The sequence below is a fragment of the Bombus pyrosoma genome, linkage group LG6 (genome assembly GCF_014825855.1).
Source record: "Bombus pyrosoma isolate SC7728 linkage group LG6, ASM1482585v1, whole genome shotgun sequence".
Classification (NCBI taxonomy): domain Eukaryota; kingdom Metazoa; phylum Arthropoda; class Insecta; order Hymenoptera; family Apidae; genus Bombus; species Bombus pyrosoma.
This window is the reverse complement of record NC_057775.1, coordinates 14,521,892-14,549,824: the sequence shown is the minus strand read 5'-3', so window position 1 is coordinate 14,549,824 and position 27,933 is coordinate 14,521,892. Positions and strand designations below refer to the sequence as shown.

The following is a 27,933-nucleotide window of genomic DNA, read 5'->3' as shown; positions in this document are numbered from 1 at the left end:
ATATCTTATTCCAGCCAACTCCACCGAAAAAACCACCCAGACGCAATCTCTCCGTCTCACCGACGCACTTGCAGACCCAGATGTCTTTATCAGCGGACTGTTCTCTGGGCCCGAGCAACTACGAGTATTTATTCATGGCGCGCAGCGGCGCCCGCAGCCATATCGACTTGGAGCAGTTACAAAAACGCCGTGAACAATTGCGTCACGTGACCAGAAGCGTGGACCAATACGTGGAAATGAAGTCTCGCGTGCCGGATGGCGAAGAAAGACGCGAAACTAACGTAGAACCGGTTGCCATAACTTCCATCTACGAGAACAGACCGATCAAGACGTTGAACCCTCGACGAAAATTACGTAGACACGCGTTCGAGAATTATGAACCGGAGAGTAGTCCTTGCGCAGACAAATCGCCGTGCAGCGAGACCGATTCGTTCGTCCAGGAACCGATGTTCGTGTCGAACGCGTTCCTCACGCTCAAGTCTTCCCAGGAGAGTCTTCTGGACGACAAGCGCGACGCTATCGACGAGCATTCTACGCCAGAAGGTCGCGAAGCAACTGACAAGCGCCTGAAACGAGTACAAATGATGCTGCCCACCAGTCCAACGCACTATGTTCAGCCACCGACGCCTGATCATCCGCCACCTTCTGCAATGCAGGCTGAGAAGTCGATTCACGAAAGGATTCGTCCTTTGAGTCAGGTAAGTTGGGCTTATTTCCTGGTCTTATTGGTGGGTGATTTTGGGTGGTTTGCTTCTGTTGGTTTAACTTTCAAGCTTCTCATTTGGAGGCTTTGGTCGGTTTGCCGCTTATGTTTATGTACTGCAGAGTCAAAAAGAAGCGAGGAGAATACTCTCTTCCCTTGTTCACTGTCATGTGATGAGGTTTCATTTGTAGATGCGACATTCTTGGCTAAAAGTTTATGATTGTATTGGACCTATTGGAAATAACCGATTAGATCCATTTTCCTTCGAAGGCGCTTCTTTCTAGCTCTGTGCAGTATTTGTGTGACGTGCGAATTTTTGGTGAGGTGGAGTTTTTGGTAAGTAACTTTTGCCATTAGCAAATTGGCAAACGTCGTTCATAACCTAAAGGTTCTCATAAACACAATCTCAAGATTAATATCAAACATTAACCTTATCAAAGTTAATCTAACGTCTAATGTAAAAACTCGTAAAAGACGCGGAATTCGCGTATCTACGTTATTACATTTATCAAACCATTTCGATCAAGCCAACTCTCACGAAACATTCCTAGAACTATCGATCCATAACATCTCAAAAACCCACGTTATCTGCCAAGCCTTTGCCTCAACAGCGATACATTTATCTCTGGAATCGCATGCAAATCGCAGTCTCCCAGTAGATCTTAAGCGGCTGACGCGGTACAAACGTCTTCGCGATTCGCCACACGATCTCCACTGGAGCGTGCGTTCGCGGGCGTTCAATCTTGCATCCTTGGCTGCGACTAAGGACTGGCGCGTGTATGTACCTTGTAACACATGTCGGGATGTCAAACGTAGCCAACGTATCTGGTCGCGAAAGTACTGGTCCGCAATGCTGGTCTCGTAAACGGTAGCATATTTAAAATCATTTATCATTCATCGAGACAGACGAATAACGATGTCACAGCGATTGCATCGTGTCAATTGCTGGAAGGATATCGTGAAAAATACCGTTCAGTAAGTGTTCTTAAGATCGAGAGACGATCCTGGAACGTGGACAGTAGATAAGCAGTTGGCAGGACGCTTTATAGCAGGTTACGTTTAATATACAAGCCGTGTTTGATCTGTGATGCGATTTGCAAGGAGGCCGAGTTCTCTGTCGCTCTATGCTGCCTGTATCGCTCGTTTCTCGCCGTTTGCCGCGTCATCCTGTGATCGTTCTGCTGTGAGACCGACTACGTTCGCTTCCCATCCGCCGCGAATGGATATCCACACAACATTCACCGTGTGCCTCTATTTCTCCCTCGTTTCTCATCTATCTCGTACCCTCTACAGGTGCGCCATCTCGTGATTCGAACCATCGTATTTTCTGTGTAGCACACGCGTCCTCTCTTCCCATACCGTCTACCAACTATGTGTTCCTTGCATCTTTCTTCAGCACCCACTCCAATTCGCTCTCGCTACCCCAACGCCTGTCCTTTCTCGCTAGTTCCTTTCCGCTGACTGCTATGTACGTTCGCAATCCGTGTCTTTCAGCGGTTATACATGCTTCACGAAATATCGTACAGTGAATATATCCTTCAGCGAAAGGAGCCGGATGAAGGCAAGACGCTTTGGCTGCCGGCATGTACGGTTACCTCCGCTTCAGGGATATCGAGTAGTTAGTGCTTCAGGATCTTCACGGATACGATGTCGCGTATGGTTTTTACCAGATTTTCTCCTCTCTGTCGCGTGTGTACAGACGCCTGGTTCTTTCCGTGGATCGATTCGAGGAACATTTGGATAAGTAATCAATTATATCGACAAGCGTAGGTATATTTAAGATACGTAAGTTTGTTAAAGTTCTGTTGAATTGTTTAAGAGTTTATTGTAAAAGTTAGACTCCAGTGTGTATAAAGGTATTAATATAAAGGTATTAATATAAATGAAGGAAGAGGAATAAGTACTTAAACTTCAACTGGTATTATTAAGCCATAAGCGATTTGCAGTTTTAGGGTAAATTACCTATGTTTAGAGTACTACGTGTCAATTTGTACTTTTTCTATGGTTTAGTGCTATATTTACATGAAATATGAAATAGGTATAAATCAATCTTATAGATTGTAAAATTGGATGACCTAACGAGTGATCATCTATTATATAACAATATTAATTAAGACTTAAGTATTACCGAGGTCAATTTGGTAAAAGGAAAATGAGATATTTTTTAGCACTCTCTCTCTCTCTCTTTTTAAGAGAAATTATTCTAGGTAATTTTATGATTTGTTAAGATACATTTACGTTACAAGAAAAATATTTTTTTATGTAGATATGTATGAAACGTGAGAAAATAAAGTCTTTGTTGGAGAATTTATTTGTAGATCCATTTGTAGAATTAAATGTAAGAAAAGGGGTTAGGGGCTTGGATTAGATTACATGCGAAACGGGGAAACGAAGTTACAATGTGCAATTTCGTTGAACGGGATGTCTGTATGTGTATAGATCTGGCAATCTAGCGGGACGGTAATTGGCAAGTCACGGAGTCGCGACTGGCGATAACGAGTCAACCTCGATTTCGATTGACGCTCGTAAATCTCATCAACCCGGACGAGACACAGCCGATGTTTCGGCACAATTTACTCGTCTCCTCGAGCGGTATAGTGGTAAAGGTACCTTGGTTATACAGGAAACAGAAACTATCTAGTGCATGTAATGTTTACTCGGTTTCGTATTCCTTTAATGATCAATCCATGACGAAAGAAATTGGTCACTCGAAGATCCAATTTTTACTCACTTTATATATCGGATCTTCTCTTTTCCAATAAGAGAAAATACATTATATCGGCGACTTAAAGATTTCTTACGTTAAAACATCTTCAAAATAAATAAATAAAAGAGAATAAAATGAAAGTACAACAAAAGATCGACCATGTGAAGGTCGTCCACAAACGAAAATACCAGTGTTTTAAGAGTTAACATTTCCTATAATGGAACACCTGTAAAATAAGAGAAAAAGGGTGTAAAAAAAAAATGGATCGCGTCAAAGTCGTTCGCAAAGGAAAATCTCAACGATTTGTTAAAATCGTACATCGAAATAAACCTTTAAAATAGAAATATGAAATAAATAAGAAATAAAAGGAATATATAAAGTCGGACTTCGTTAGACTTGTTCATGAACGAATGTCAACGATTCGAAGGTTAAAATTGCCCGGGATTTAACTAAATAAAAGATAGAAGAGATAAAAAGAACGTAAAATATATGGGCTACGTCAAAGTTGTTCAGGAACGAATGTCAGCGATCTTTTCGGTGTGAATCAATGGCATATCGAGTCGAGGAGGAATCATGGAAAAGAGGAAGCGTGTGGCGGCGCGCCTGAAGCTTGGCGAAGGAAGAGGAGGTGGAGGAACTGCTCACGGATGGTTGCTTCACACCCGTCAACTTCCGCGGATCCAGCAGAGCGGCAGAATGCAAGACGCCGACACCCTTTGAATAATGAAGCCCTCAGCTTCTATGCCTGTCTGACTTCTCCTCGCGAACGCTCGTTCTCTCCTTGCGTCATGACGACGACGAGAAATCTACGAATTTGTAGCGACGCTTTCCGCATGTATACCATGCGTACACCGCGAGATGCGACCGCCCGTGTCTGTCTGCTTGCCTGTCTGTCTGTCTGACCGTCTGTCGTTTCTGCTGGCGTCAAATTTTAATTGCGTTAAAACGGCGATCCGTGACGCGAGGGAATCTTATCTCGTTCGCGCTTACCACCTTTGACTTTCTTTATGGATGAACTGCTCGCGATATGTGCACCTTCTTCATGGTAAAACGATTTTTCTCAAGAGTTTGTATATACATCTGTATTTACAGTATACCGTGGGAGTATTTGCACGTTTGGTTGCTGTAAAAATATCTTACGTCTGTATTATTTGTATTACATTTATTATTATTTATAAAATATAACAGACATTATGATCACGACATTTATTAATTTATCATTACTAATAAAGATTGAAACAAATTTGAGGATGTACCTAGAGGATACAAAGTATTTATCGCAATCAAAAGGTATTTGAACAATCAATTGTCGATCGTTCATATTAATAAATCTCAATATTGTATTCAATAAGATTATCTTAAGCACTGTTTGTAATATGTAAACGATGATCAGTATTTTTATTTGATATTTCAGTTTTTTTCAAAAAGGGAAAGAAACGCTCCATTGAAGATGTAAAAACAGAGTTTTTTTATGTGCATATTTTGTAATACAGTTTTATTTCAACAGTTTTCGCTGGACCAAGTTTCACACTAATTTGAAAGTTATAAAATTGGACGACATATTTACACGAACTCGATGACTTTTATTATTGTTATAACATTCAACATTTATTCGGAGCGTTAATTCGGGGCAAATGACGACGATATATTTTTGATTCGGTAAATCGAAATTTTAATAACCGTACACGTGTTGCAATGGTTTAAATTACGGGTCGAAGCTTTATGGATACAAATACATCCCTGGCGAGATTTATTTACCCGATTCATATTTTATAACGTTTATTGTGTATAATCGTATCAAGTGATCCGTCCCAATAGATTTCTATCGGATTGGAATCGTTTTTTATTTGGTCTGCACCAGCATGTTTTCAACGCGTGTGCAACGCTCAGAGATGAATCTGGGTGCCTGCTCGTAAACGTTACCGCACGAAATGTCATTTCTAATCCTTTTTTTTTTTTTTTAGTAATTCGAGTCTGTATTGCTAGTAAAAAAAGCGGGCGTGCTTGGAAATAGGAGGAAAAATTGAGAAAACTAAATATAATCTAAATATTTGACAATCACGTTTTTACCATAAACAGTTAACTTTCGGTGTATATATTATTAAATTTCAATTGTATGGGACAATTTCCCTGCTCAACGCTCTTATGTAGATATTAAACGAAACAAAAAAAGAAGAAATAGAAATACTTGGATAAACCAGTTTGTCAGAATTATTTGGTTAGAACTAAATTGTTTTTTTAAACTGAAATCTTAATGAAAAGTGATTATTCATTTGCTCGAAGTATTCTTCTTACGTTATAATTTTAGATTTCCGCTTACTTTATTATTTAAATTATTAAATTATAAAATGCGGAAGAGAACTGGAAATAAACATCAACGACCTTATAATCTTCTCAGAAGAATAATTTTATCGCTGCAAAATGCAACTTTTGTTGCAAAAGTAATAAGAAGCTATGAATAATAAAACAACGTATTTCGATCTCTTAATACAAAATCAATTCCTAATTGCATTTGTATACCTTGGATAAATATCCGTAGATTATTTTATCCATCAAATATGATTGTCCACATTCTAAAAGCAAAAGAAATTGGATAAACTACTAAACTCAGAAGTTGTAAAAATATTAATATCGGAGGCCCAATAAAATCTGGCCATCCATTAAAATGTGTCCATAATGGATTTCATCAGGAGTCATCTTTGAAGAAAAAAGAAAGGAAAAACAGCAATGAAAAATGCATATACCTGGGTGTTATTTGTTGGCAGGTATACAAACGGCGGTCCCGCGACATGGAAACGGAAACCGACGAGGATTTATTGCAGTTTCCGGCCGGCGGTTCCCTGGACGCTAGCAGCGGATCGTTATCGAGCGTGTCTCTGTCCGACAAGAGCATGTCGACGGACAATGTCGAGGAATACTTCGGGGATGTGCCGTTCGCAGGTAAACAGCATCGCACGCTTGGCTGCACCGCATGACGCTTCTTTCTGCCCACGTGTACATGCATAATCGTTGTGTTACGTCTTTGTTTCTTCTTATTTTGACCGTCTGCCTGACGATGATCGCCATTCCGGCAATCGTCATCCCCGGGGGAAACCAGTGAAATATCACTAACCAATATATAAATATATATATAGATATACATATATAAACACAAAAACCATCGAAATGCGTATTTCGATTCACGAAAGTTAGTAGCTCATTGGCTCTCCTGCAGAATAATTTAATAATTAATCCTCCATAAACAAGCTGATCTTTTATATCCAATTCTTTTAGTGTTGTACACGGACTTACGAAAAATTTGAAATTACATTACACAGTCAGTTTTTCAGTCCAAAAAGTTCAACCGTTGTATGGGCAATCTTGGGTTGCTTGGATATACTTCTCTATTTTATTATTTCAATAACTTTCTACCTTCCAGCAAAGGTATTATAAAATGCTGCAGATCTCCATTCTTTGGTTATTTCTACGCAAAAATGTCGAAATTTATGGAAAAGTTTTAATTTGATTAATCATAGTATTTTGATCGCCTACATAAGACTTAAAGAGTATTTGAGAAAAATAAGGCTTAGAAGGGAAATATCGCCGAGAGTACAAGCGAACCAGCTTGTCTACGAAGGGTTAATGACATCAGCGAGTCGACAAACAAGTTTAGATTAGATTTAGATTATTGATTACTTTGTTCACGTTGCACAGAGCAATTTTTATAATTTTAACTTGTAAAATTCATATAAAATAGAACATTATCTATTTTACTATCAAATTTGTCATTTCGATGTGAGAGAATTTATTGACATTAATAATTTACATTCATAACTCGTAGCTTGTAAAGTTTCGCTGATAATATTAACTTAATTGCGTAAGAGAGTCATGACGATGATTTTCGTACGAAATATTTTGTAGCATTTGATTCGTCGAAACGTTCTAGGATAACGTATCAGGACAACATCGTTCGCGATTGTTGTTTCACGTCGACGGATCGATTATATTTACATCGTGCTTTTGTTTCTACGATTTCGTGTACTATAGGTGGAACAACAACAGGACTTTTCGACTGTCGTGGCTTTTTTTTTTTAATATAACATGGCGATCCGAAAGGTTCAATCTTTAGTATTATACCAGTTTTGTGAGCCAGCAATTGTATAGTTTTTACCTTTCTCCGTCTTTCTTTCCATTTCCTTTTTTTCTGGCTCGTATTTTTGCATTGTCGCGAATATATGGTTGTCGTATTTTCGTATTTTATACCGGTTTATCGAACGCTGAGCCAATATTTCCATTTGGTGGTTGTTTGCGATGCGCCGGGAACGCGATGACGTCACCCTGAGTAAATGTGTCAACGTGTAAAGATACACCGTGAAAGAAGATTTGTATCCACGCGTACAGATATATCGTTTACGCAAATATTTCGAAACGTTCGCAAGAAAATCGATCGTTTCGATTTTGATTTCAATTCTTGAATCACGATGAAATTTCTTTTGAAAATTCCTTTCTCGACTTACGATTTTTGTAGCTTCTCCGTCTCAAACACGGTTACACGATGATTCGAGAGTCATTGTAACACTTTTGTTGCTATCAGAATTTCATTTTTCCTCCTCGGGAGAGATTTACTCTTTTCTTCTTTTTTTTTTAACCGGGATATTACTGCATCGACTGAGTATAATCGTGTTCAATAATCTTCTTTTAAATGTGAAGATGCAACAACAATGATCTTCAATGAAAAGAGAAACGCAATAGTTGCAGTATTATTAGTACCAGTATTACTGAAGCAATTAACAAAACGCAGAGCTTGTTAGTAGCAGTGAAAATGTCAAACGTCCGTATTACTAAATGTACATACCTAATCTATAAATGTATTGCTAAACCCATATTACCCTCACCCAATTAACAAACTAAAATGCAAATTAATAATAATAATAATAATAATAATAATAATATTTAAGAACGAACCTTCCGGATCCCATGGCAAAAAGGGACAAACAGATTTCGACTAAGCCGGGGGAAGAAAGATAGGCAAAGAGTTATAGAAGGCGAAGGTTTCACGGGTCACAGAATGCCGTAAAGCACGTACAGCCCGTCGCTCTCGACTTCTGAAAAAACATAAATGAACGTGCTTTAGTATTAAGAGCTCGATCCTCAACAAGGACGAAAAAAAAAGAAAAAAAATAAGAAAGAACAAAGATATAGGAAGGAAGGAAAATACCACTTTATAACGAGACTGCTACTAACTTCGATTGAAATACTCGAACGGGTTGCTGAAGATATATAGATACCTCTTTGAGCGAGGATAAAACGCGTGAAGCGAAGGAATTAATTCCGTCGACTACAGGTTTCCATATTTTAAATAAAACGAGACAAAAAATGTGTCGCTGGACGAAGTAATCATGATAAATATAACCAGTATCCGCGTTAAATGTTTTTTTGTACAGCGGTTTCGCGCAGATTATTTCCGCGAGACGAATCAGAAGCCGATACCGGAAGTCGTCATCCTTTCCGGCCGCTAGACGTTCGCCCACGGTGGACAAGAAACGCGATCGATAACGTAGAAAGTGCTAGACAAGCTCTTGCAATATGCTACGTACGATTAGTATTCGAATAGTTCCTTAGATTATTTTACATTTCTTCGTTTACTGTGATGTATACACGGGTATATAGAGGGTGTCGCGAGAGAAGATTGCAGAATTTGAAAGCGTGCTAAATATATCGTAATGGGGTGGAAATGTTTTGTATTAGGTATGAAAAAAACGACAGCAGATTTTTTTGATTTAGTACGATTGGATAATTGAACTTTTATTGCGTTTAATAGAATTAAGAAGAATTATCGAGGAGGGAAAGAACGTTTATTTGTTTGTTCGTTTTTTTCATAGAGTATTTCTTAGAAAATTTATTATGAGTTCGGGTAATTTTGAAACGTAGTTTTAATACGTAGTTCATAGTTACGTTTGTTTCACTGTTTAGTTTTTATTATTATTATGTTTGATTCAGTTTGTGATTCATTTACTAGCTATGTAAAATATGTTTTACGTAGCATCCTTTCATTTTTATTGAAATTAGCAGATTAGCTTTTTCATCGAAGTAGAAAGTCGCATTTTGCTTTGACAGAGTTTGAGGACACTCTTCTGTTCTCTGATGCGAGGTTCGTAACGTAAGATGTAGTTTTACGTCATTTTATTCTAATTACACAAATAAAAGACAGCGTGTTATTGTATCAACGATTGTCGATCCTTATAACGTTCGAAACAATCGCTATGAATAATCACTATCAAATCACTATGATCCTTGTTATAAACCAGAACTCGACGAGTTTTATGTGTGCCAATAAACATGAAAAATTCTTTTTATTTACATTTAAAAAGGAAGAAGTTCCTTTTTCATATTATTTTACGATGGTAACTTTTTTTTTTTTTTTTTAGGAAGTAGCATAACATTTTTTAATGTTTTCTAAAAGAATACATTCTGTAAACCTTCGTTTCTTACTACTACCCTCTATATACAAACCGTTGTGCGTATTATGTATGTGACATATTTGTAAAAAAAATTTATAGAGGTTATTATATCGAATGTTTTATTGATTGTTTTTTTCAATAGAGTATACGTTACACATCCTATACATTTATCGAAATACATCGGTGATACTGTTGTGTAAATATCCTTCTCGGACAGATACCGATGTATTATAAAGATACGAATCTTTAATCGTAAAATTGTGGTTCAGTACTTTCAATCATAGTTATACATTATGCTATAAATCGTACGTATACTCTGTAGTGGGTATTTGTCGTTTTTCTTTCACCTTTTAATTGCACACTGTAACAAAGTATATACTTTGATGAGAGTAAAGTTAGAACGACGAATCGAATTCACTTGAGAAATGTGCAACAGCGATGAAAGATATCGTTCGAAGTATCGGAAAGAGGTTTTAAGCCTGAAAACGTTGGTGGAATTTCAATTCCTTTATGTGAAAGAGAAATATCGTCGTTGTAGATCGTAAAGTTATACCTAAGTGAAAGTATTTCATCGACATATGGGCGCTGTGATGGGTGCAATTGGCGATATCACAGAACGTGTCACATTCGTTGGTTAGAAAGTCGTGGATAGATTTCTTCCCGATGTTTCTTTTTTTTTTTTTTGTTCCATTTCGACGTTGGTGCTGGATGTCTTTTTCTTAGCGTAAGCATACGATATACTGCCGAGTTTCGAAAGTCAAATTAATATTTGAACGTCCATAGATAAATATTTTTCCATTACTAATTAATGAAAAAAACAAGCCAATCAATTATGAATTTACTGCCACGCATCAAATGGAAAGAATATTAAGTGACGAATTTTTAGCAATAAAGATATCGAAGTAAGAGAGGCTCGATATTTTTCTGTATAGTTATTATACTCGTCGAGAATGAAAATTACCCACGACTTCTAAAGGCGCTCCGTATATTGTCGAGACTCGTAGGCTAAGCACTTTGATTTGTTACACAGAATTCTATTTCCTGGTATATAAGTACATAGTTTATTTTGTGATTGATTTTCATATTTTATTTTATGTTAAATATGCTTTCGTCTAGTTATTGTAATCGCTCAACGAGTATTCACGAGTAACAGAGAGAGAAGTACATATATATATATATATATATTCTTAGTTAGATATAAAAACCTAGGCGTAGGGTGGTACTACACTTAGAAAAGTATAACCTAAATATGCGATTATAGTGCGTTATATCGATATCGTTGGTGTGCTATAATAAACGTTATGCTGCTGTGTAATGCGATGTCTTGAATTATTTTTTTGTCGCTTTCGTACGTCCACCGAGCTTTCGTCACTTATCTCTTCTTGGTCCCTATTATCTCTCTTCGCCGCGTCCAATCCCGTTGATGAGCTTGCTTTTCCGGCTCGTTGTCGTTTCCACCTCGTGAAAATGCCTTGTTCTTTAACGTTAATCGAGTTACGCTTTGATTAAAATTCGAGTCGACTATCTCGCGAAACAATGTCGCGACTAAGTGTTCCGTGACAAGTGAAATTATCTTCGTTCAAGTTTTCGTTTCTCTTAACGAACAAATTTTGATTGATGAAAAGGAAAAGTGAGCAAATGTAATGATTATTTGTTTATTTTTCAAATTAATTGTTTTAATTAATTTAATTAGACGAAAAACGACTCGGTTTGGATAGAGACGCGACGCTTTCGAGATGTGTACAGTAAATATTCACGACATGTGACGTTCCTGCTGTGATATTGTTATTTTATTGTGTACGTGAAACTGCATGCGAGTGAAACAAATTGTCGACGAAATTGCGTTCCAAACGTTTTCCTTGGTTTGTTTTCCTTGAGTAAGAGATTAATAATGAAAAATGGCCGAACACGATTGATCGTACGACGATCACGATTATTTTCGATCGAGTCTCTCAAATGGTCCACGGTAAGTTACCAATTTGTACATAAATAATTACATTTACCTTCTTTATTATTATTATTATTATTATTATTATTTCGATCTAATTGCAACCGCTTCAAATCTTCATGTATATTTTTTCTATATTTCTTCTATCTCATTGTACATATACGCTCTCTGTAAATATTGCAGTGCATTCATTTCCATCGAAGATTTTCGTTTCGAGATTGCTGTTAAAGAGGAAGAATGGAACGTCGAATTTGTCTGCGAACGAAAAGACGATGCATCGATTTATCATTGCACTTGTTTGCATGCATGCTCATTACTGCCATTTTTATCGTCAACCCGGTAATTATGTAACCATGATTGCTACAGTCGTATTAGGTTTATCGGAATATTCTGTCTTATTTCGTATCACGCGATACACTGAATTCTGTGTTACGCATTAATATCGAACTAAGTTGACGAGCCTGGATCTAATATTAGTTCTAACATTATTTTCAATTTTCGTTGATAATTCCTAGCAAGTAATATCTATAGTTTCTACTATCCATAAAGTTAGCCTTAAAATTCAAATTACAATTGAAAAATTTCTTTCCACATTTGCAAAAGTCATCGAAAGATACAAGCGTTGTTCATCGTAACTTCTGTAGACATTTTTAGATTCGCTTCAAACTTTATCAATCTAATCGTGACGGGTAGACGAGTCTCGTTACTAGACTGTGCATACTTATGCAAATTCATACTTTTATGAATATCATTAAAGAAATGGTGCTTGTATAAGAAATTGTTTCACTCAGTAAATATTGTAACAAGTGCTTTACCTTGGATATTTTATATGCATACGTGTATCATACGCATATTGCGCATTTTTCCATTTTCAAATTTTCCATAAACGCACAAAAATCCAGTCTAATCGTTACAGTGTGATACAATTTCGAAAATTGTGTCGTAGAAGACACACGATAGATTCATAAAAAATGTCCACGAGTGTTTGAACATTTTTGTCAACAGCTACATGCGAGCGATTGATAAAAAGAGTAGCAACGAAATTTTCCGATAGATGCAGCGCTTTCTCTGGTTGTTACGTAATGCGATTTCCGTGGATGCTCGCTCATCCAGGGGGCGGTGTTCCCGCGCGTACGCTCGACGAGAGAGCGGGCACACTGTTGTAATCTAATTGCACGCGTCGCTTTCCGAGTGACGAACGAATGGAAAGTGGAGCAAGGTGAGATTTAACCAACGACACGCGTCCTTTTATATTATTAGCCTCTTAATTATTTTCATCCGTGCGCGCCCGCTTACGCGTTGCATAACCCCATACTGCTGTGTAAAACACCGATTTACAATGAATTAGGTGGCTGCTATTCAAATCCTCTTGAACAAGCCCGCTTCCGGTCAATGGACGTCACCGTCGGTGTTTTCTTTGTTTGAAGATGAGTTTCTTAATCAATGCGTCATTGCACTGTGGGCTCAGTTGTGGGTTTAAATTGATGGCTATACGTATAAATGACTTAAGGGTGGGCTTTTATTGTGTCCTCGGAGGAAGCTTTATTCTTGCGTTGTAATTTATTCTTGAGTTTATTTTTTATGGAAATTGATGCATTTATCTATTGATTGAATTATATTATATATTATAGACGCACTTTCCTCTAAACACTTTCGTTGTCGTTTCAGACAAGGCAAGTATCTGTCAGTGACTGATATTTGCCTGAATATTTGCTAACAAGCAGAATAAACTGTAAGATTGTATATTAAACAAGTGATTGCAGCACTTTGAAGCGATTGTAGAATCTTACAGAAAGAATTATAGACCATCCAATATCATCAATTATCACGGAGATCTTGCTGAATTGCATTATTCATGACAAAGCAAACATTTCGATCAGATTCGGTATTTCTTAACAAGGAAGTCATTTAACAGCGATGCTTAAAAAATATCTGTTCCATGCCGTTAAATCATTCGAACCTGAATTATTTTTAACAAAATTAAACTTTTATTTATTATCTATTTTAAATTAAATTTAGCATAAATTAAAGAAGGGATTTATACTTGTATTTATTTTTCATTTACTACACTTTCGTAATCACCAGAACATGATTATCGTGTACTGGCAACCATTCTATAGCGTTTCTGGGGCAATAATTCATCGTCGCCAGAGAAACTACCGGTCTGTACATTAACGTGATATCTGCAGATAGCCGGCGTGTCGCGTTAAATCAACAAACGAACCAGTCTGCCTTATCGACGCGACGGCGTGAGTTACGCGGCTTGCTCGTTTTCAGTGATAACAGATGCACGCGTGCATCTACTGCGCTCTTCCCTGCGCTATCGCGTACTCGAAGGGGTCCGCTTGTCGTAGGTTGAGGATTTTCGATAATAACCACCTTTATCTACTTAAGCTTTACTTACGAAATCTTCCATCCTAAGCTGTTTCGCATCAACTCTTTTTTTAGATGTTTAAGCACGTCGTTAGCGAAACAGATGTTAATAGGAAATATAACGTCTACATTAGTCAGCCGAGAAACGTATGTTAAATGGTAGAGAAAATATTCTGTAGAATGTGTTTTAACAAGAAGTATTTATTCATTGTACAAAGTAATATCTGAGGACTATTGTCTAGGACTTTTAGGCGTAGAATGACATTGCTGGTTTTAGGCGGAGTCTAAAGATTAGTTAGTTGTATCGCGAGTTAAAGATATTATAAAATATGCAAAGGAATTTCAGCAGCCATGGTTAAAAGTGACATTTAAATTTCACGGCTGCTTCACTTGTAACTATTCATTATGGAGCAGAAACTGTGTTTAAAATATTAGAGAGGTAGCACGAATGTTGAAAGTAAGATTCCTCATATTTAATCTTAATCCAAGTAAATCTAACTTTATGGGAAGAAATAAAAATGTTGGAACGGGAGATGAAGGCAGAAATGAATAGTACATATTTTAGGATAAAACTGTTGGAGGGAAGTTATCAGCCGAGGTTGCGTGTTGACTTAGGACTAACGACCTCCTCATCCAATATTAGGTCGATTTTGTATACAATGATGTAAGTCAATCTTGGTGAATTCGTTATATCCTAGTACTAAAGATAAGTACTTTAATTAATTGACTTGATACGTAGCTACACGATTATTATAATATAACACGCAAGCAGGAAGACTTTGAAAATTAATAGAATTACTAAATAGTCATTTACATTTTCGTTTTATAAAAATGTTATTTGATTGAAAGGCTAGAATTAATATTCAACGTTCCTTGATTATAGTCTATAGTTATCGTAGAATGTCGAAAGCAAGGAAAGTCCACGTTCTATATTTAGATCATCTATTTGCAACACGAAAGCCCCGTACGGTTAACCTAATATTCAAAGTGGTTTCTAATTACAGTTACATAGTACGCAATGTGAACAAAAAAGGAGCAATCAAATGTCGAGACCAGTTGTTCATGTAGATCAGACTTTATATTCGGATTTTCGATTTGCAGAACGACCATTCTGGTGTATGGACTTGACGTTATAACATCAAACAACTGTTGTCCACGGTTATGCAGCATTTTGTATCAAGAAAAAACGAAATCTCTATTGCTTGACCGGGATCTAAATCCGGGCCTTCCGTTTCCCGGATGACTGCTCTATCAATTGAGCTGTGCTACACGTTGCTGATAGATTCTTCCTTCCTAATTCGAAGCTGTTAGAATGCAATTTCATTTATATCTAACTTTAGCTACTATAAATTAAAGATTTATGCCAATCCACACGATATAAGTTTCTTTTTATATCACGTCTAGCGGAAGCTCTCGAAACCTCGTTGAAAAATCTATTCCTATTTATTTATTTAGTATACATTATTTCGATGTTATAGTATATCCAGAGATATCTTCATCTCAATGAAAAATAATTGCCATTTATTGGAAGCTCTCGAAATATTAATTTCTCTATAGCAGAGAATATCGGAAATTCTCTGGGAACTGTCGAAACCTCGTTTAAAGACATACTCCAATTTATATTACCTATTTATTGTACGCTATTTAGAGATTATACACATATCTAGAAGTCTGTTTATTTCAGCGAAATGCAATTATTATTTAATTAAAATTCTATATGACGCTAGATGATAATGTACTACGCGGAACAGTCACTCATGATTGAGAATAAACTGGCTGGTTTGTATTAAACCAAACTAGTCCATCTGCAGCAAGTACTGCTTCGACACAGCACAATTTCTCCACCTGCAAGGTAGAATCGAAGCAAAATTCATTAACAACTCTGTAATACACAGTGAAACGTTTAAATAGCCACGAACGAGCGTGCAAACGAGGTGATCCGAGATGAATTTTCTAGTCCGTAGCTAGTGAACGCTGCAGTTACACATTGTCGCATAATTCGGCTCGGTTAACGTCACTCGTCCGATTTGGCAGCAGCGTCCGCATGAACGTTAATATACCGGCTACAATAAGGCAAACCGCATCATGACATCCGGTGGAATACGGTACATGTTACGGCACAAGCACGCGTTCCCAAAGGGATAACAGCTCGACGTAACTCGACCATTCGTCGTTACACGCCTGTTCCATACGAGAGAAAAACCGTGGTCGAACGAACGCAATCGAGTTTCTAATCACCGAGCCGCGTTTTTTTCCTGCTGGAATTTCGGGCCATCGCTTCAACGTTCGTTTATTGAAACTGTTGCCACCCATTGTTGCGACACGGATCGCTCCTGACGAGGAGGAATTTTTGTGTGATGGTACATACCGGTATAAAATAGTTTTCCTATTTTTTCCATTCCCGTTAGTTCTCTCTTTTAGGAGAATTAAATAAAACTTTAGTTGATCGAGTTTGGTATGGTGTTTATGGGTTGGATAGTTTGTCCACTAAGAGTTAATGAATAAAGTAATTAGACTAAAAGAAGAAATTAAGCTTAAAGCTTTAATGGTTAGCTTGGAAGAATAAAATTTTATAGAGTGAAGATAGCATGTAGAAGCTGAATCATAATCTTTTAAATCTTTGCTTTCTTCCTGCTGATAATGTAGTAAAATATTTATTATTTTATTATTATTATTTATTTTAGTCCGTGCCTTTCGGCTTTGGACGAACTTTCGATTTACATTTCTTACATTTATTGTATTGCGCTCCTTAGCATATTCTTATCTCTAGTCTCTAAAACTAATGACTATAAACTATTGCAATTTATGACTACACATTATTGTCACTTTGGTCTTTCGCCTCCTTGCTGTGCTACCTTCTTGTCCTTCCTTCCCGTCTTGTATTGCCCTTGCCCTTCTCTTCTCTATTAGTCAAATTTTAAAATAGAAATTTTAGAAAAGTTGATTGAAAAATAAGAATACCGTTTTCATTAGTTATGCGTTACACATTTCCTGCAGCGAAAGGACAAAGTTCAACTATTAGTTTTTGCAGTAATTTTGCGCTATCTGATACATCACACGCTTCAGGAAAGTAATATCCTGTTTTCCATTATCACTCACTGTAACTAGTTTTACAGGAGAAAAAGAAATACATAGTGTATGCAAGTAGACATTTCAACACGTACAGCAGTGAATGCATCGAAAACACATTTCGAAGCACGTAGCAAGACTTGTCAGAGGGAAGACGCGTACATAGAGAACAGGACAACGTCTCGTTTGACAAATGATACGTTATATCTTATCGCTGTTTATCTCTTCGTTCGTACCCAACAATCTCTTACCATCTTCGAATAAATCAGTATTCAGTCTCCGTTCTAGCATCTCGCTAGAAGGCTTTTGACAACATAGAATTTTTTTCAATTTGTTCATTCTCCACCGGGTCATTCTCTTCTTCTCAGATTTCTCGAATTTGTAGACATCTCGATAAGTGAAAAGAATCTTCTTTCGTATATTATTGCCGTTAACTTACTCGTTAGATATTAGTTTATTCTATGGAAATTGAAAGAAAAAATCTATTTCTTAAAACGCGTGTTCTCTTATTGTATGAGAAATATGAAGATTAATAAATATGATGAAATATGATGACCTTGAATGACTTTAAGCCTCTTATCTTTCAATTCAATTTATTCTTATCTCTTAATAGGAATAAGTTAAATGTATCTTATTAATATGCTTTGTTTGTGAATGAAATTGAAATAAAGTAAGGTAAATATTGAAACAGGAATTAACAATGGAACAGAAAAAATGAACAATGCAAAATTTGTAAAATAATTGTTATTATAAGAAGAAACTATCTAGTTGAATGGTGTATTGACTGAATGGTAAGAGAAGTTTCGTTCGTGTAACGATTTCGTTCAGGAGAAAAAATACGAGGTTCACAAGTTGCAACGTAGGGAACCGGAACTCACTTTCAGTGGGCTGGTTAACTTCTCATTGTGTTCCGTTTATGACCGTGACGAAAAAGTACGTACCTTTTTGTCGTCAACCGGAAGAACGCGGAAATCCGTGCTCGAAATCGACAATCGTTAAAACCGCAATTATAATGGAGCCTTGTTTAACTATTCTCCGTGCTCTGTAAATGAATCATCAATTTTTAATCCGTGATATTTAGGCATTGTGAACGTAAAATGCTATAGAAGTAATGGATTCTCCGTGTTTTTCAGAATTTTTCTTTCTTATCAAAATTCTAAAATTCAAGAATTAGAGAAATTTTATAGAGGAATTTATCAGAGATCATTCCAGCTGTTTGGCGTTTCAATGTCTAAATTTGTCTACATTCCAGGTTGCCTCGCAACTAAGGGCTAAAGTTGTCTTCACTAAATAGTGTTCGGAAACCACTTTCTTAGTACATAGTTTGTCACAGTCACTAGCAATTTACGTTGCTTGACGCTGAACTAGCAGTTCATTCTTTAGATATTCTCATTGTCAGATATTATTAGACACACTTGGACTTGTTTAGATATTTATGTATACGTTTTAGTCTAATTAAAAAGCCTAATTATCCAAATATAAATTCGATCTATTTCCAATCATTTATTAGTCATCCGCTAATAAAAAATAATGATTCACAATTAAATTATTTGTTCAGAAGGCTATTCAATTTCCAATGATCCACAACGATAATTAAAATATCACTCGAAGCATTATTAGCTTTCTCTATCACCAACACGTGGCTTCAGTAATCAACATTGATTCACACGTTATCACACGTGTTCTCCTCTAAAGACATAAATCTCAACAAAAGCAAAACAAGAATACAAATCACGTAATCCCTGACTTCCAAAATATTATTCGGCCTATCATTTGATTGTGTCCCCTTTCCCCAAGTATTTAGGGAGATTTCTAATCAATGACCAAAGCTCGTTACGAAATTAATTTCGAACAGCGATAAACGAGCTCTTCCCAGCGATTAACCGCACCGCAGTTCACTTATCGTGTCACATGTTCGAATTATCTATGAGTTTGCTGGTAGCTGGCCAAACGCGAGGAAAAGTCGATGGAAACAGTCGTACCGCCGAAAGAATGCAACGACGGTATCGCGTGACTCATACATCGCGGGTTTTATGCATTCCTCCGTGATGTCATACTCACTCTCTCTCTCTCTCTCTCTCTTTTTCTCTCTTTCTCTCGCGAGAGTTTCTTCCCTGTTGTGGGAAATCTTCGATCTTGTTTTACGTATCTTATATCAAGAATCTCGTTTGCGTTCGTTCCGCTCCATTAACCGCGTCTTGCCTCTAAAAACGAGAAAAAGCAAAAAAAATGTATCGTGATTTATCGCGCATAGTCGTTGAAGGATTGCAGAGGAAAAAAGTAAGGAGAAAATGGCCCTAGGTTGGTTCTGTTACGGGAAACTCGTTTGATCGATGTTGGCTTGATTGCTGGGTGAAAGAGTATATAATTGTAGGTAATTTGTGACACGAAAGATTTTATTGAATTTCTATATATCTATATTCGTTCCTTCTATATCATGCAAATGAAGGATGTATTTACGACTTGATTTCATAACATCGATGTACGGCGCATTATTGGCTAACAATGTAATACTTGAAGGGGAAACTGATTAGTAACAGAAGAAGTATGGCAAAGTTAAGTACATAATCTTCTCCAGATGTTCAGATAGGTGAACTTGTTGTAGGTGCACTGGCTGTTAGGAAACAACGATTAAATATTTTTAAGAGAAAGAAAGCTTAATAAACGAAGAAATACAATATTACAAAATGAATGTATCATTCTTTCGATGAATTCAGATAAATGGATTTCTACCTGTTATACCCGACTGATTTTGAGATATACGTGCTGTCTTATTTTAATCTATCTACGTAATTATCTCCTAAACTCCTACGTTCTAAACTATTCATTATTCGAAGCATGTCTTAGAGCATTACATTTTTCAAGTAAAACTTACTTTGTTGTGAAACTTATTGTCTAAAAGAGAAGGTAAGACAACGTGGTGCTTTCTTGCTTATATCTTCCTTACGTTCCATACGATAAGTTTTACGACATTACAGTTAAAATGACTTTTAAACTGATCATTTATCGATCCAAGTACCTTAATATTTTCTTGTAAGGAATTAAAACGTGCATAGAATGATGTACACAAAATGTATAGTTCTATTAAAAAAAAAAAAAAATGAAGGTCGCTTTGAAATCTCAAAGGCACGTTCACCTAGATAAATCTTGTGACCGTCACAAGATGTTCCCCGCGGAACAAGGTAAGTTTCACGTAAAATATTTTTTCGAATAATGAATAGTTTGGAACCTGGAAGATAATATAATTGCACGAATGGATTAAAATGAGATACCTTGTATTTTTCTCGAAAATAACATCTCCAACGCGATTTCGTTACTCTCCAATTTCTACTTATCTTCACCTATAGAACCTTCCTCGCTGCAATTGTACAGCAATTTACGATATACGAAGTATACACAATCGCCTCGGAAAGTAAGTTAACGGTCTTACATTTAAACTTTTAGCGGGAGCGTTAACTTATTTCCCAAGGCGACTGTATATTCTCTTAAATCGTACGTCTTCATAATCGTCGTTCGCAGAGACATCAACGCCTGAAACACGGCGATAAATCGTAATTCCAGGCGAATCTACGGTCGAATTCGAGGAAGAGGTGCGGTTCGTGCGAGCATAAAACGTATCGCGCAAGGATGTTCTCGCTTTCGCGGGCTCAGTCATGGCTTTTATCGACGTAATTACTCGTTGCTCACGCGCGTCTATTGATCTTAAACGGAAGCAACCGAAGCCTTCGCTCGCACGCAGCGCGCATTTTAATGGGAGACGTACCGTTTCCTCCGCCGCAGAATGGATTAGTCATGACCTCCAAGAAGTTTCCCAGAAAGCCAGAGTAACGAACCGTCGTCGTCGCCTCTTCTAGATGAGTGACGTGTTCTTACAAGTTATATCTTGCACGAGAGTGTCGTGTGTTGGTCGGGTTCCTCTTCATCTTGTTAACCGGTTCGATGGTTAATAATTTGCTTCGATCGTGAGAATAAGCAACGGATTTTTCTTTGGGGTCGTTGATCGATAGTTGCGGATCAATTTCGTGTTTTTCGAATACTACTTGCTGCTCCGAATGCTTCGAGGATGTTTTTGTGGGATATTTCTTGGTTAATTCTCGGTATGTATATTGTTGAGATAATTATTACACTTTTCTTCAGTCTGAAGTGGAGATTACAGGAGATTATAGATTATAGATTATAAGAAATCTTTGTCGTTCAAAAGCTTGAATCAGTTGAAAGGGGATAATTGTTTGCAGCGATTCTTGTTTCCTGTGTATTTAAGGCAACCATTGGATATCTAACAATTGTAACTCAGTACCGATGCGCTACACCTATCGCAAATACCGTATCGATACGCGAGTATTCAGTTGTTGGCTTTAAATTTACATCATTTACTTCCTCTTTCTTCAATATTCCATTAAAATACATTAGGATGAATTATCCAGAAATGTAAATTATTTAAAGACATTTGACTGTATAGTATATCTACTTTTCCAAATTTGTATTATGCCAAAGCACAAGAAGACTAATGGCTAATGGATTAGTTGAGTCAACCTTCAGTCGAATGTACATTTCAAAATCAAGTTCGACGTGAAATTGCGTCTTCCTCTGTTATCTCATCTTTGTGTCAGCTTACATTATACGCGACTTTGTTCAGGTATAAGGTAATTACGTAGCACGCAATCCACGAACAAGCGCAAGTTTTGCCTTGAAAATGTGTCTTCTATTCATTAACATAACAATGTCCGACCCTGGTCAGCTGAAACGAACCTTCGCCATATGCAAGCGCGTTCCACGCGAGTGTAGATTCATTGTCTGTTTTGTGCCATTCAGTTCTTTCTCAGGGTCGTCTGCGTGTTTTCGAGGACCTGGAACATTGCAGGCTCCGTAAACTGACTGATAAGCCGTTTTGCGAAGCAAGTTCACGCGGATGCAGTCTCAAGATCACATCTTGAATTCACAAAAATTCCAAATAAATTTAACGTTTGTTTTATAGAAGTTTAATTATCCTCTAATCTGTAACACCAAATTGGATCATGTCGACCCAGCTAACACAAAGAACCTGTACTCTATCAAAGATCCGGTAATAAGTCAATACTTTATACCTACACAACCGTAAAAGAAACCATAGTTCCTTTGTGTAACTAGAACAAACCATCTACATATCCATAATCGTCACAAAACTACGAAACTATGCAACTATGAAAATTTCACGATCTCCAAAAGCTCATTGCAGTAGCATCCAACTACGATCGCTAATCCTCAAGAATTCTATCTCAAAGCCATCTTCTCCATCCTCACAAATTCCTCAATCCAAAACTAGGTTACTCCGCATACCAAAACTCAAGTAACTAGCAAAAAAAAAAGCAGATTAATATACCGATGACGTAACATTCTCGACATCCTCTCATTTTTCTCCTTCGCACCATCCTAACCAACAGTAGCGTAATTCGGACTGGGGTCCCAGCAAACTCTAGTCCCATCTCTGGGGTCATCTTTCCACGCGACTAACACACACTACATAATCGTATACGAGTCGGGTGACTTTTTACGCGTCTCTGTTCCTCCTTACCGGCCGTTCGCCTCTCCCTTCCCTTTCTTTGCTGTCCGGCTGCTAAGTGCGGGTGGCGAGGACCGGACCTCCTCCCCCCTCTCCTCACGCTACTCCTACTCGAACACGTTGCCACCACCACCACTACCACCGTTGCAACCGTTCCTCGTGGATCTAACACGTTCGAATTAGTCGTCTCGTTAAGCAGCCTCGTGGCGCGTCGTCGATCAACTCCGTCGTTTGTGTTTGCCTCTCTTGGATCACCAAATCTTTAGTCGTTTGGCGAGCGACAACGAGAAACAGCGATTCAACGCCGCGGACCGGTTCGTCGCGTGTTCCTCTGACCGATGCACGCCGCAACCACGGATCCTCCGGTGCTGAAATCGAACTGGAACTACCTGCGCCAACCTCGATCGCTTTGTAGACCGGTTTCGTTCTTCCATCGGGCTTCCAACTGGAATCCCTAGTCTACACGAGTTTGCTCAGAGAACCTTTATTCGAGGTTAGGTTAGGCAAAAGTTGGGGAAATTATGCGAAATAGAGATTTGTATTTGAGTGTTAGGTTATGCTAGGTCGTGTGATAATACAGAAGAATTTGTGTGGTGACCGAGATATAAGCCTTTCGGTAGTTTGTGAAGAGACGTGTATGTTCTTGTATAATCGTTTCTCTTTTTCTTTTTTTCTTTGTATTCCTTTCGACTGTTCCAAACTTCATCAGTTGTTCGTTAGAGATTTTTTTGTTATTGGATAATTGTAGGAGTATCAGGTTTCAAGTTGATGAACAGCTGATACTTTTTTTTGTGAGATTGACATATTGGGACTAAAGAAGAGACGATTAATAAATCAACAACAAAGGAATTTTCATCTTCAACCTGAATTATTGAAAAGCCGATATACGAAAACAGATATGTATAATCGCTAAAAAAATCACGATTAGGTTATCTCACAAAAAGCTCGGGCATCAAAATTACTCATGCCCGATAAATCCCCGAACAAAAATCTATAATTGTAGAGAAAGAAGTCATTATTTATCGGCAGAAGTCCAATCAAGTTGTAAATTAGTATTCGTCGACTGATAATCAAACAGCTGATTATCAAAAACACCAGTAAACAGATATCTGATCGAAAAGGAAGGGAAATTCGTCGAAAGCACGGTGCTTGAATCACGCTCAGGTAGACTGGAGGAGGCAGCGTAAGGTCACGTGTCTTCAGTCGAAGGAGGATCGATAGAACCGCTGGAATCAGCCGCCAGTGTACAGTGGGACGAAGATCGATCGAGGCAGGTGGATCATCGCGCGCGGCTCGTAGTCAGGGCGTGTCGCTCGAGTTCAGAAAACTTGGTTTCGTTACTGAGCAGCTGAGAACCGCTCTAGTGGAATTACAGTGCCAGCACCAGTCTACCATTTAATACTGGCGCGCCAAATTGTGTGGCGCTAAAATTGTGATCTACACTCAAGTGCAATTGTCAATCGTGTCTCTGCAACTTGTATTATTACATTGAATTTTTATTCACCGTACGATGACAAGTGTATAAGAGAAAAGTGCAAAAGTTGGATAGTGTACAAACAAGTGAAAACACGAAGAAATTTTCGAGAATTATTATATGGTACTAGTGTCTGGTTCCTTAGAATTGAAAAGAGGGGACGTACTGATAATTGATAATACACAGGATTCTTCAGGAGCTTGCGAGAAAAACTGATTCATCCACAGGGTGTGTATTTTATTCCTTATTTCAAAGTAAATGATAATCAGGATATAGTATCTCTTTCTAATGAAATAACCAAAGTATTAGCTACTTAATGTCGTGATTGTATGAACAGTTCCCTGAACAATTAACAATTAGAGCGCGATATTAGATCTACGACGCTCCCGTCGAATATTTCGAAAACAAAATTACCGAAAGCTATAGGCAAATGAGCGAACACCGCACAAAACTGCTGGCAGCGGTAAACATCGAAATTACGTCTCGCTAAATGCCGGCACTCGTTGCGTTATCTTGCAGCAGACGGTCGAAATCGAGCGTGTGTACGTACGGGTGCAACAGCTGCGTAGAAATTTTTACGAAACGATACACACGCGTCGACGGTAGTCCGGTTTTCCAAAAGTCAGCGATTTGCCGACCGGTCGCGGTCGTGTAACCGTGCGGTCATTGTTCGTAGTTTGCGAACTCGGAAGGCGCGCGTATCGTATCCTACGAGGAGGAAAAAGGACATCTGGCAAACCGATGGAAGGAGAAGAAAAGGTGGGGGAGGGGGGACGGGTGTCACGTCGGTAATGGGCGAACGTTGGACTTTCTGCGCTTTCCTCGGTCTTGTTACGTATCCTCTGCTGTTTCGACGTGTTCGTGCACGCACGCACGCGCGCGCGCGCGCTCAACTGTGCATTAGTGTCACGTGCAGTCAACGAGGGAATCCTGCGTGACCGAAGTTCCTGGCGTGCCTCGCAAAAACCATGATACTTGTTGCTCGTCGCGTGGCTCGATGTAATAATAGTTTGTCCATTCGTTGCGTCATTATTTGAGGACGCGTCGCGAGTCGAGAAATCGCGCCGTCTCGATATCGTTCGTGGGGACAGTGCGGGCACGTCGTTCGAGAGAGACAAAGAAACGTTATTGAGTTTGCGTAACGAATTAACGAGCGCCGAGACGACCAGGTAAATATATTAAGGCGTTTGCGAAGATATACGTTTTGGGTTGGATTTAGGTTATTCAAATGACATGAAAGATGCAAATGAGAATATTGACTTTTTTACACTTTAGAAAGGGTCAGATAATGATATAAATATTTACTGTCAGCAATAAGTATCAGAAGAATTATCATTGGTTACTTTTATTGAGAAAGTCTTGAATACTTTGTTTTATTTATTGTTAATAAAAAGTGGAGGTTAGGTTGGCTTCGGAGAGGCACAAATAACAGAGTTTTAATAAAATAATTGGAAAATAAATTCAATGGAAAATATTCGGTTTGTACTACATAAATATTATCGAGCATTCTAATACTTATTGTTGGATATTCGATACTTATAAATGAAGGAAATTCTTTCGTAAGAATCTTGATGATAAAAATACACTTTAAAAATGAGTAATACCCTCATATTTAGAAATCATAAAAGGATAAATTGATAAAGTAAAATGTGATCATAAAAAGATGGATGGAGATTATTGAAATCATTTTGACCTTTAATTAAAGATCAGGTTCTTTTAAAATTAGATTAAACACAATTGCATCCTTTAAACACGAGTATACTCGTTAATTGCTTGATTGAAACCTGTTATATCATTCTCGTGGCGCTCGTTGGTACAATTTACACGAGTTTCTTGCTCGGTTTTTATAGCTTCCACCTGTCTTGCTTTTCTACGTTCCGTCTTACAACAAAAAAGGATAGCTATCTCGAACGTAGTTAAGCCAGCACAGGTACAATCAGGTACATTCGTTCTTCTACCTGCGGAACCGCGTTCTTTCGTCGAAACGCATTCTTTCAGAGAAAACATTGACAAGGTGAGCTAGAGATATTTCCTTCGCGTTGAATTATATCCAGAGCATTAAAACTGTGTTCAGCTACTTCTAGTACTACTCTACTACCTTGTGAGCAAGGCTAATTTCTAAACTAAAATATTCTATCGCATAATAGCATCCATAACACTGACAGCGCTGGTAATCAAGAAATATCAATCCGTGTAATACAAATGATGACATAGCAAGGCTGTAAATTCAAACATCAAATAGCAGTGCCGACTGGTGTCTTAGAACTGTAGACTCAATTAAAGCCGTATACTGCAGTCTGTTTTAGCGTTCTACTTTTGTCTAATTAGCATTTATAACCAGAAAAATTACAAGTATTAATCTGTTAACCGAGGAAAATGAGTTCGCTCGGATTCTTTATATCTTAAACGTAGCAATTTCTTTATGTGCGGATTCCTATATTTTAATATATCGTTCTGTGTCCGTTGAAAATAACCTGTATCATATTTATATTTGGAAAAATAAAAATCGACCTATCTGATTATATTTATGATTGCAGCACGACTCGGTTAAAAGACTGAGAAATTGCGAGGGAAAATTGTTACAAAAATACGCACAAATTTTTATTCCGCTATAAAGTACATCGACTTCGTATTAAAATTTCGTTTATACAACCTTGGCCGAAGTTTCAGGTTTTTATGTGCCCATATTTCTGTCAATTTTTTGTCCCGGTATCTTAAAACTTGGTTACCTTGACTACTCTGTGGATCTCGTATATCGTGATCATTACTATATTAACGTTCTATTCTATTTATTCTATTATCCTGGTAGCGCGGATTAACGAAGAACATTAGAAACTCATTAAGAACACGGCGTAGGGTCATCTTTCTCGTAGAATTCGTGTTGTCCGGCCAGGTTATTTCCGGCTCGCAATTCCGATATTTTTAGGGGCGATTCTATGTTTGGCCGTGGCACGGCTCTTGCCTCGTGTGTTATGTTATAATCCAGCCCCGAAATATAGCGGACATCTGGGCAAATATACAGTTCGATTTCACGAGCGCGGCAGACGAACAACAATTGACTAGCGATCGAAATCGCGGCCCGCTTTGTTCCGTTTTTAAACCTTTCGAACCAGGAAAGAAAACATCCTTTCGGAGCAACGTGTTTATAACATTTCCTTTGTTCTGCAACCCCAGTTTGGAATATCTTCCTTCCGATTGAGTTTTCATGAGTTTGGTGTATTTGGACTTACTGGATTTAAATTGCGCGCGTTTTTGGCGAATACAAGAGTAATGGAGGAAGGGAAGATTTTGGTTCGTGATCGAGGTACGGGGTTATATTTATTACTATGTAGAAAATGAATATATATGTTTCCAGATGTGTTCGCGGAGAATTTTAAACTGTTCGAGGAACAGATATCCTTCTTGGTTAAAAAGTATTGCGAAGTATAAGGAAATTGAATATTATTATATATTATAATATTATTATATTATTATTATATTATTATTATTATATTATAATATTATTGAATATTATTCATATATTATAATATTTTAATACAAATTACTATATAATTGACATGGTCGAAAGAAACTAGAGGTAATCAAAAAATGTCTGCACTTATACCAAGTAATATTGAAATTCTTAAAAATCAAACATCTATCATTAACCGTAATCACATATTATTAAAATCACGTAGTGG

At 37.6% G+C, this 27,933-nt stretch overlaps 1 protein-coding gene across 2 annotated transcripts in view; it reads left to right on the top strand.

Moving 5' to 3' along the window:
- LOC122568627 (ankyrin repeat and SAM domain-containing protein 1A-like) overlaps nt 1-27,933 on the top strand; it is an 83,536-nt gene that overhangs the window by 29,464 nt on the left and 26,139 nt on the right. For both annotated transcript variants that reach the window (XM_043728570.1, XM_043728571.1), the window contains 2 exons: nt 15-698; nt 6,176-6,350. In XM_043728570.1, coding sequence (XP_043584505.1) covers nt 15-698; nt 6,176-6,350 — 859 coding nt within the window. The remainder of the gene's footprint in view (nt 1-14; nt 699-6,175; nt 6,351-27,933) is intronic.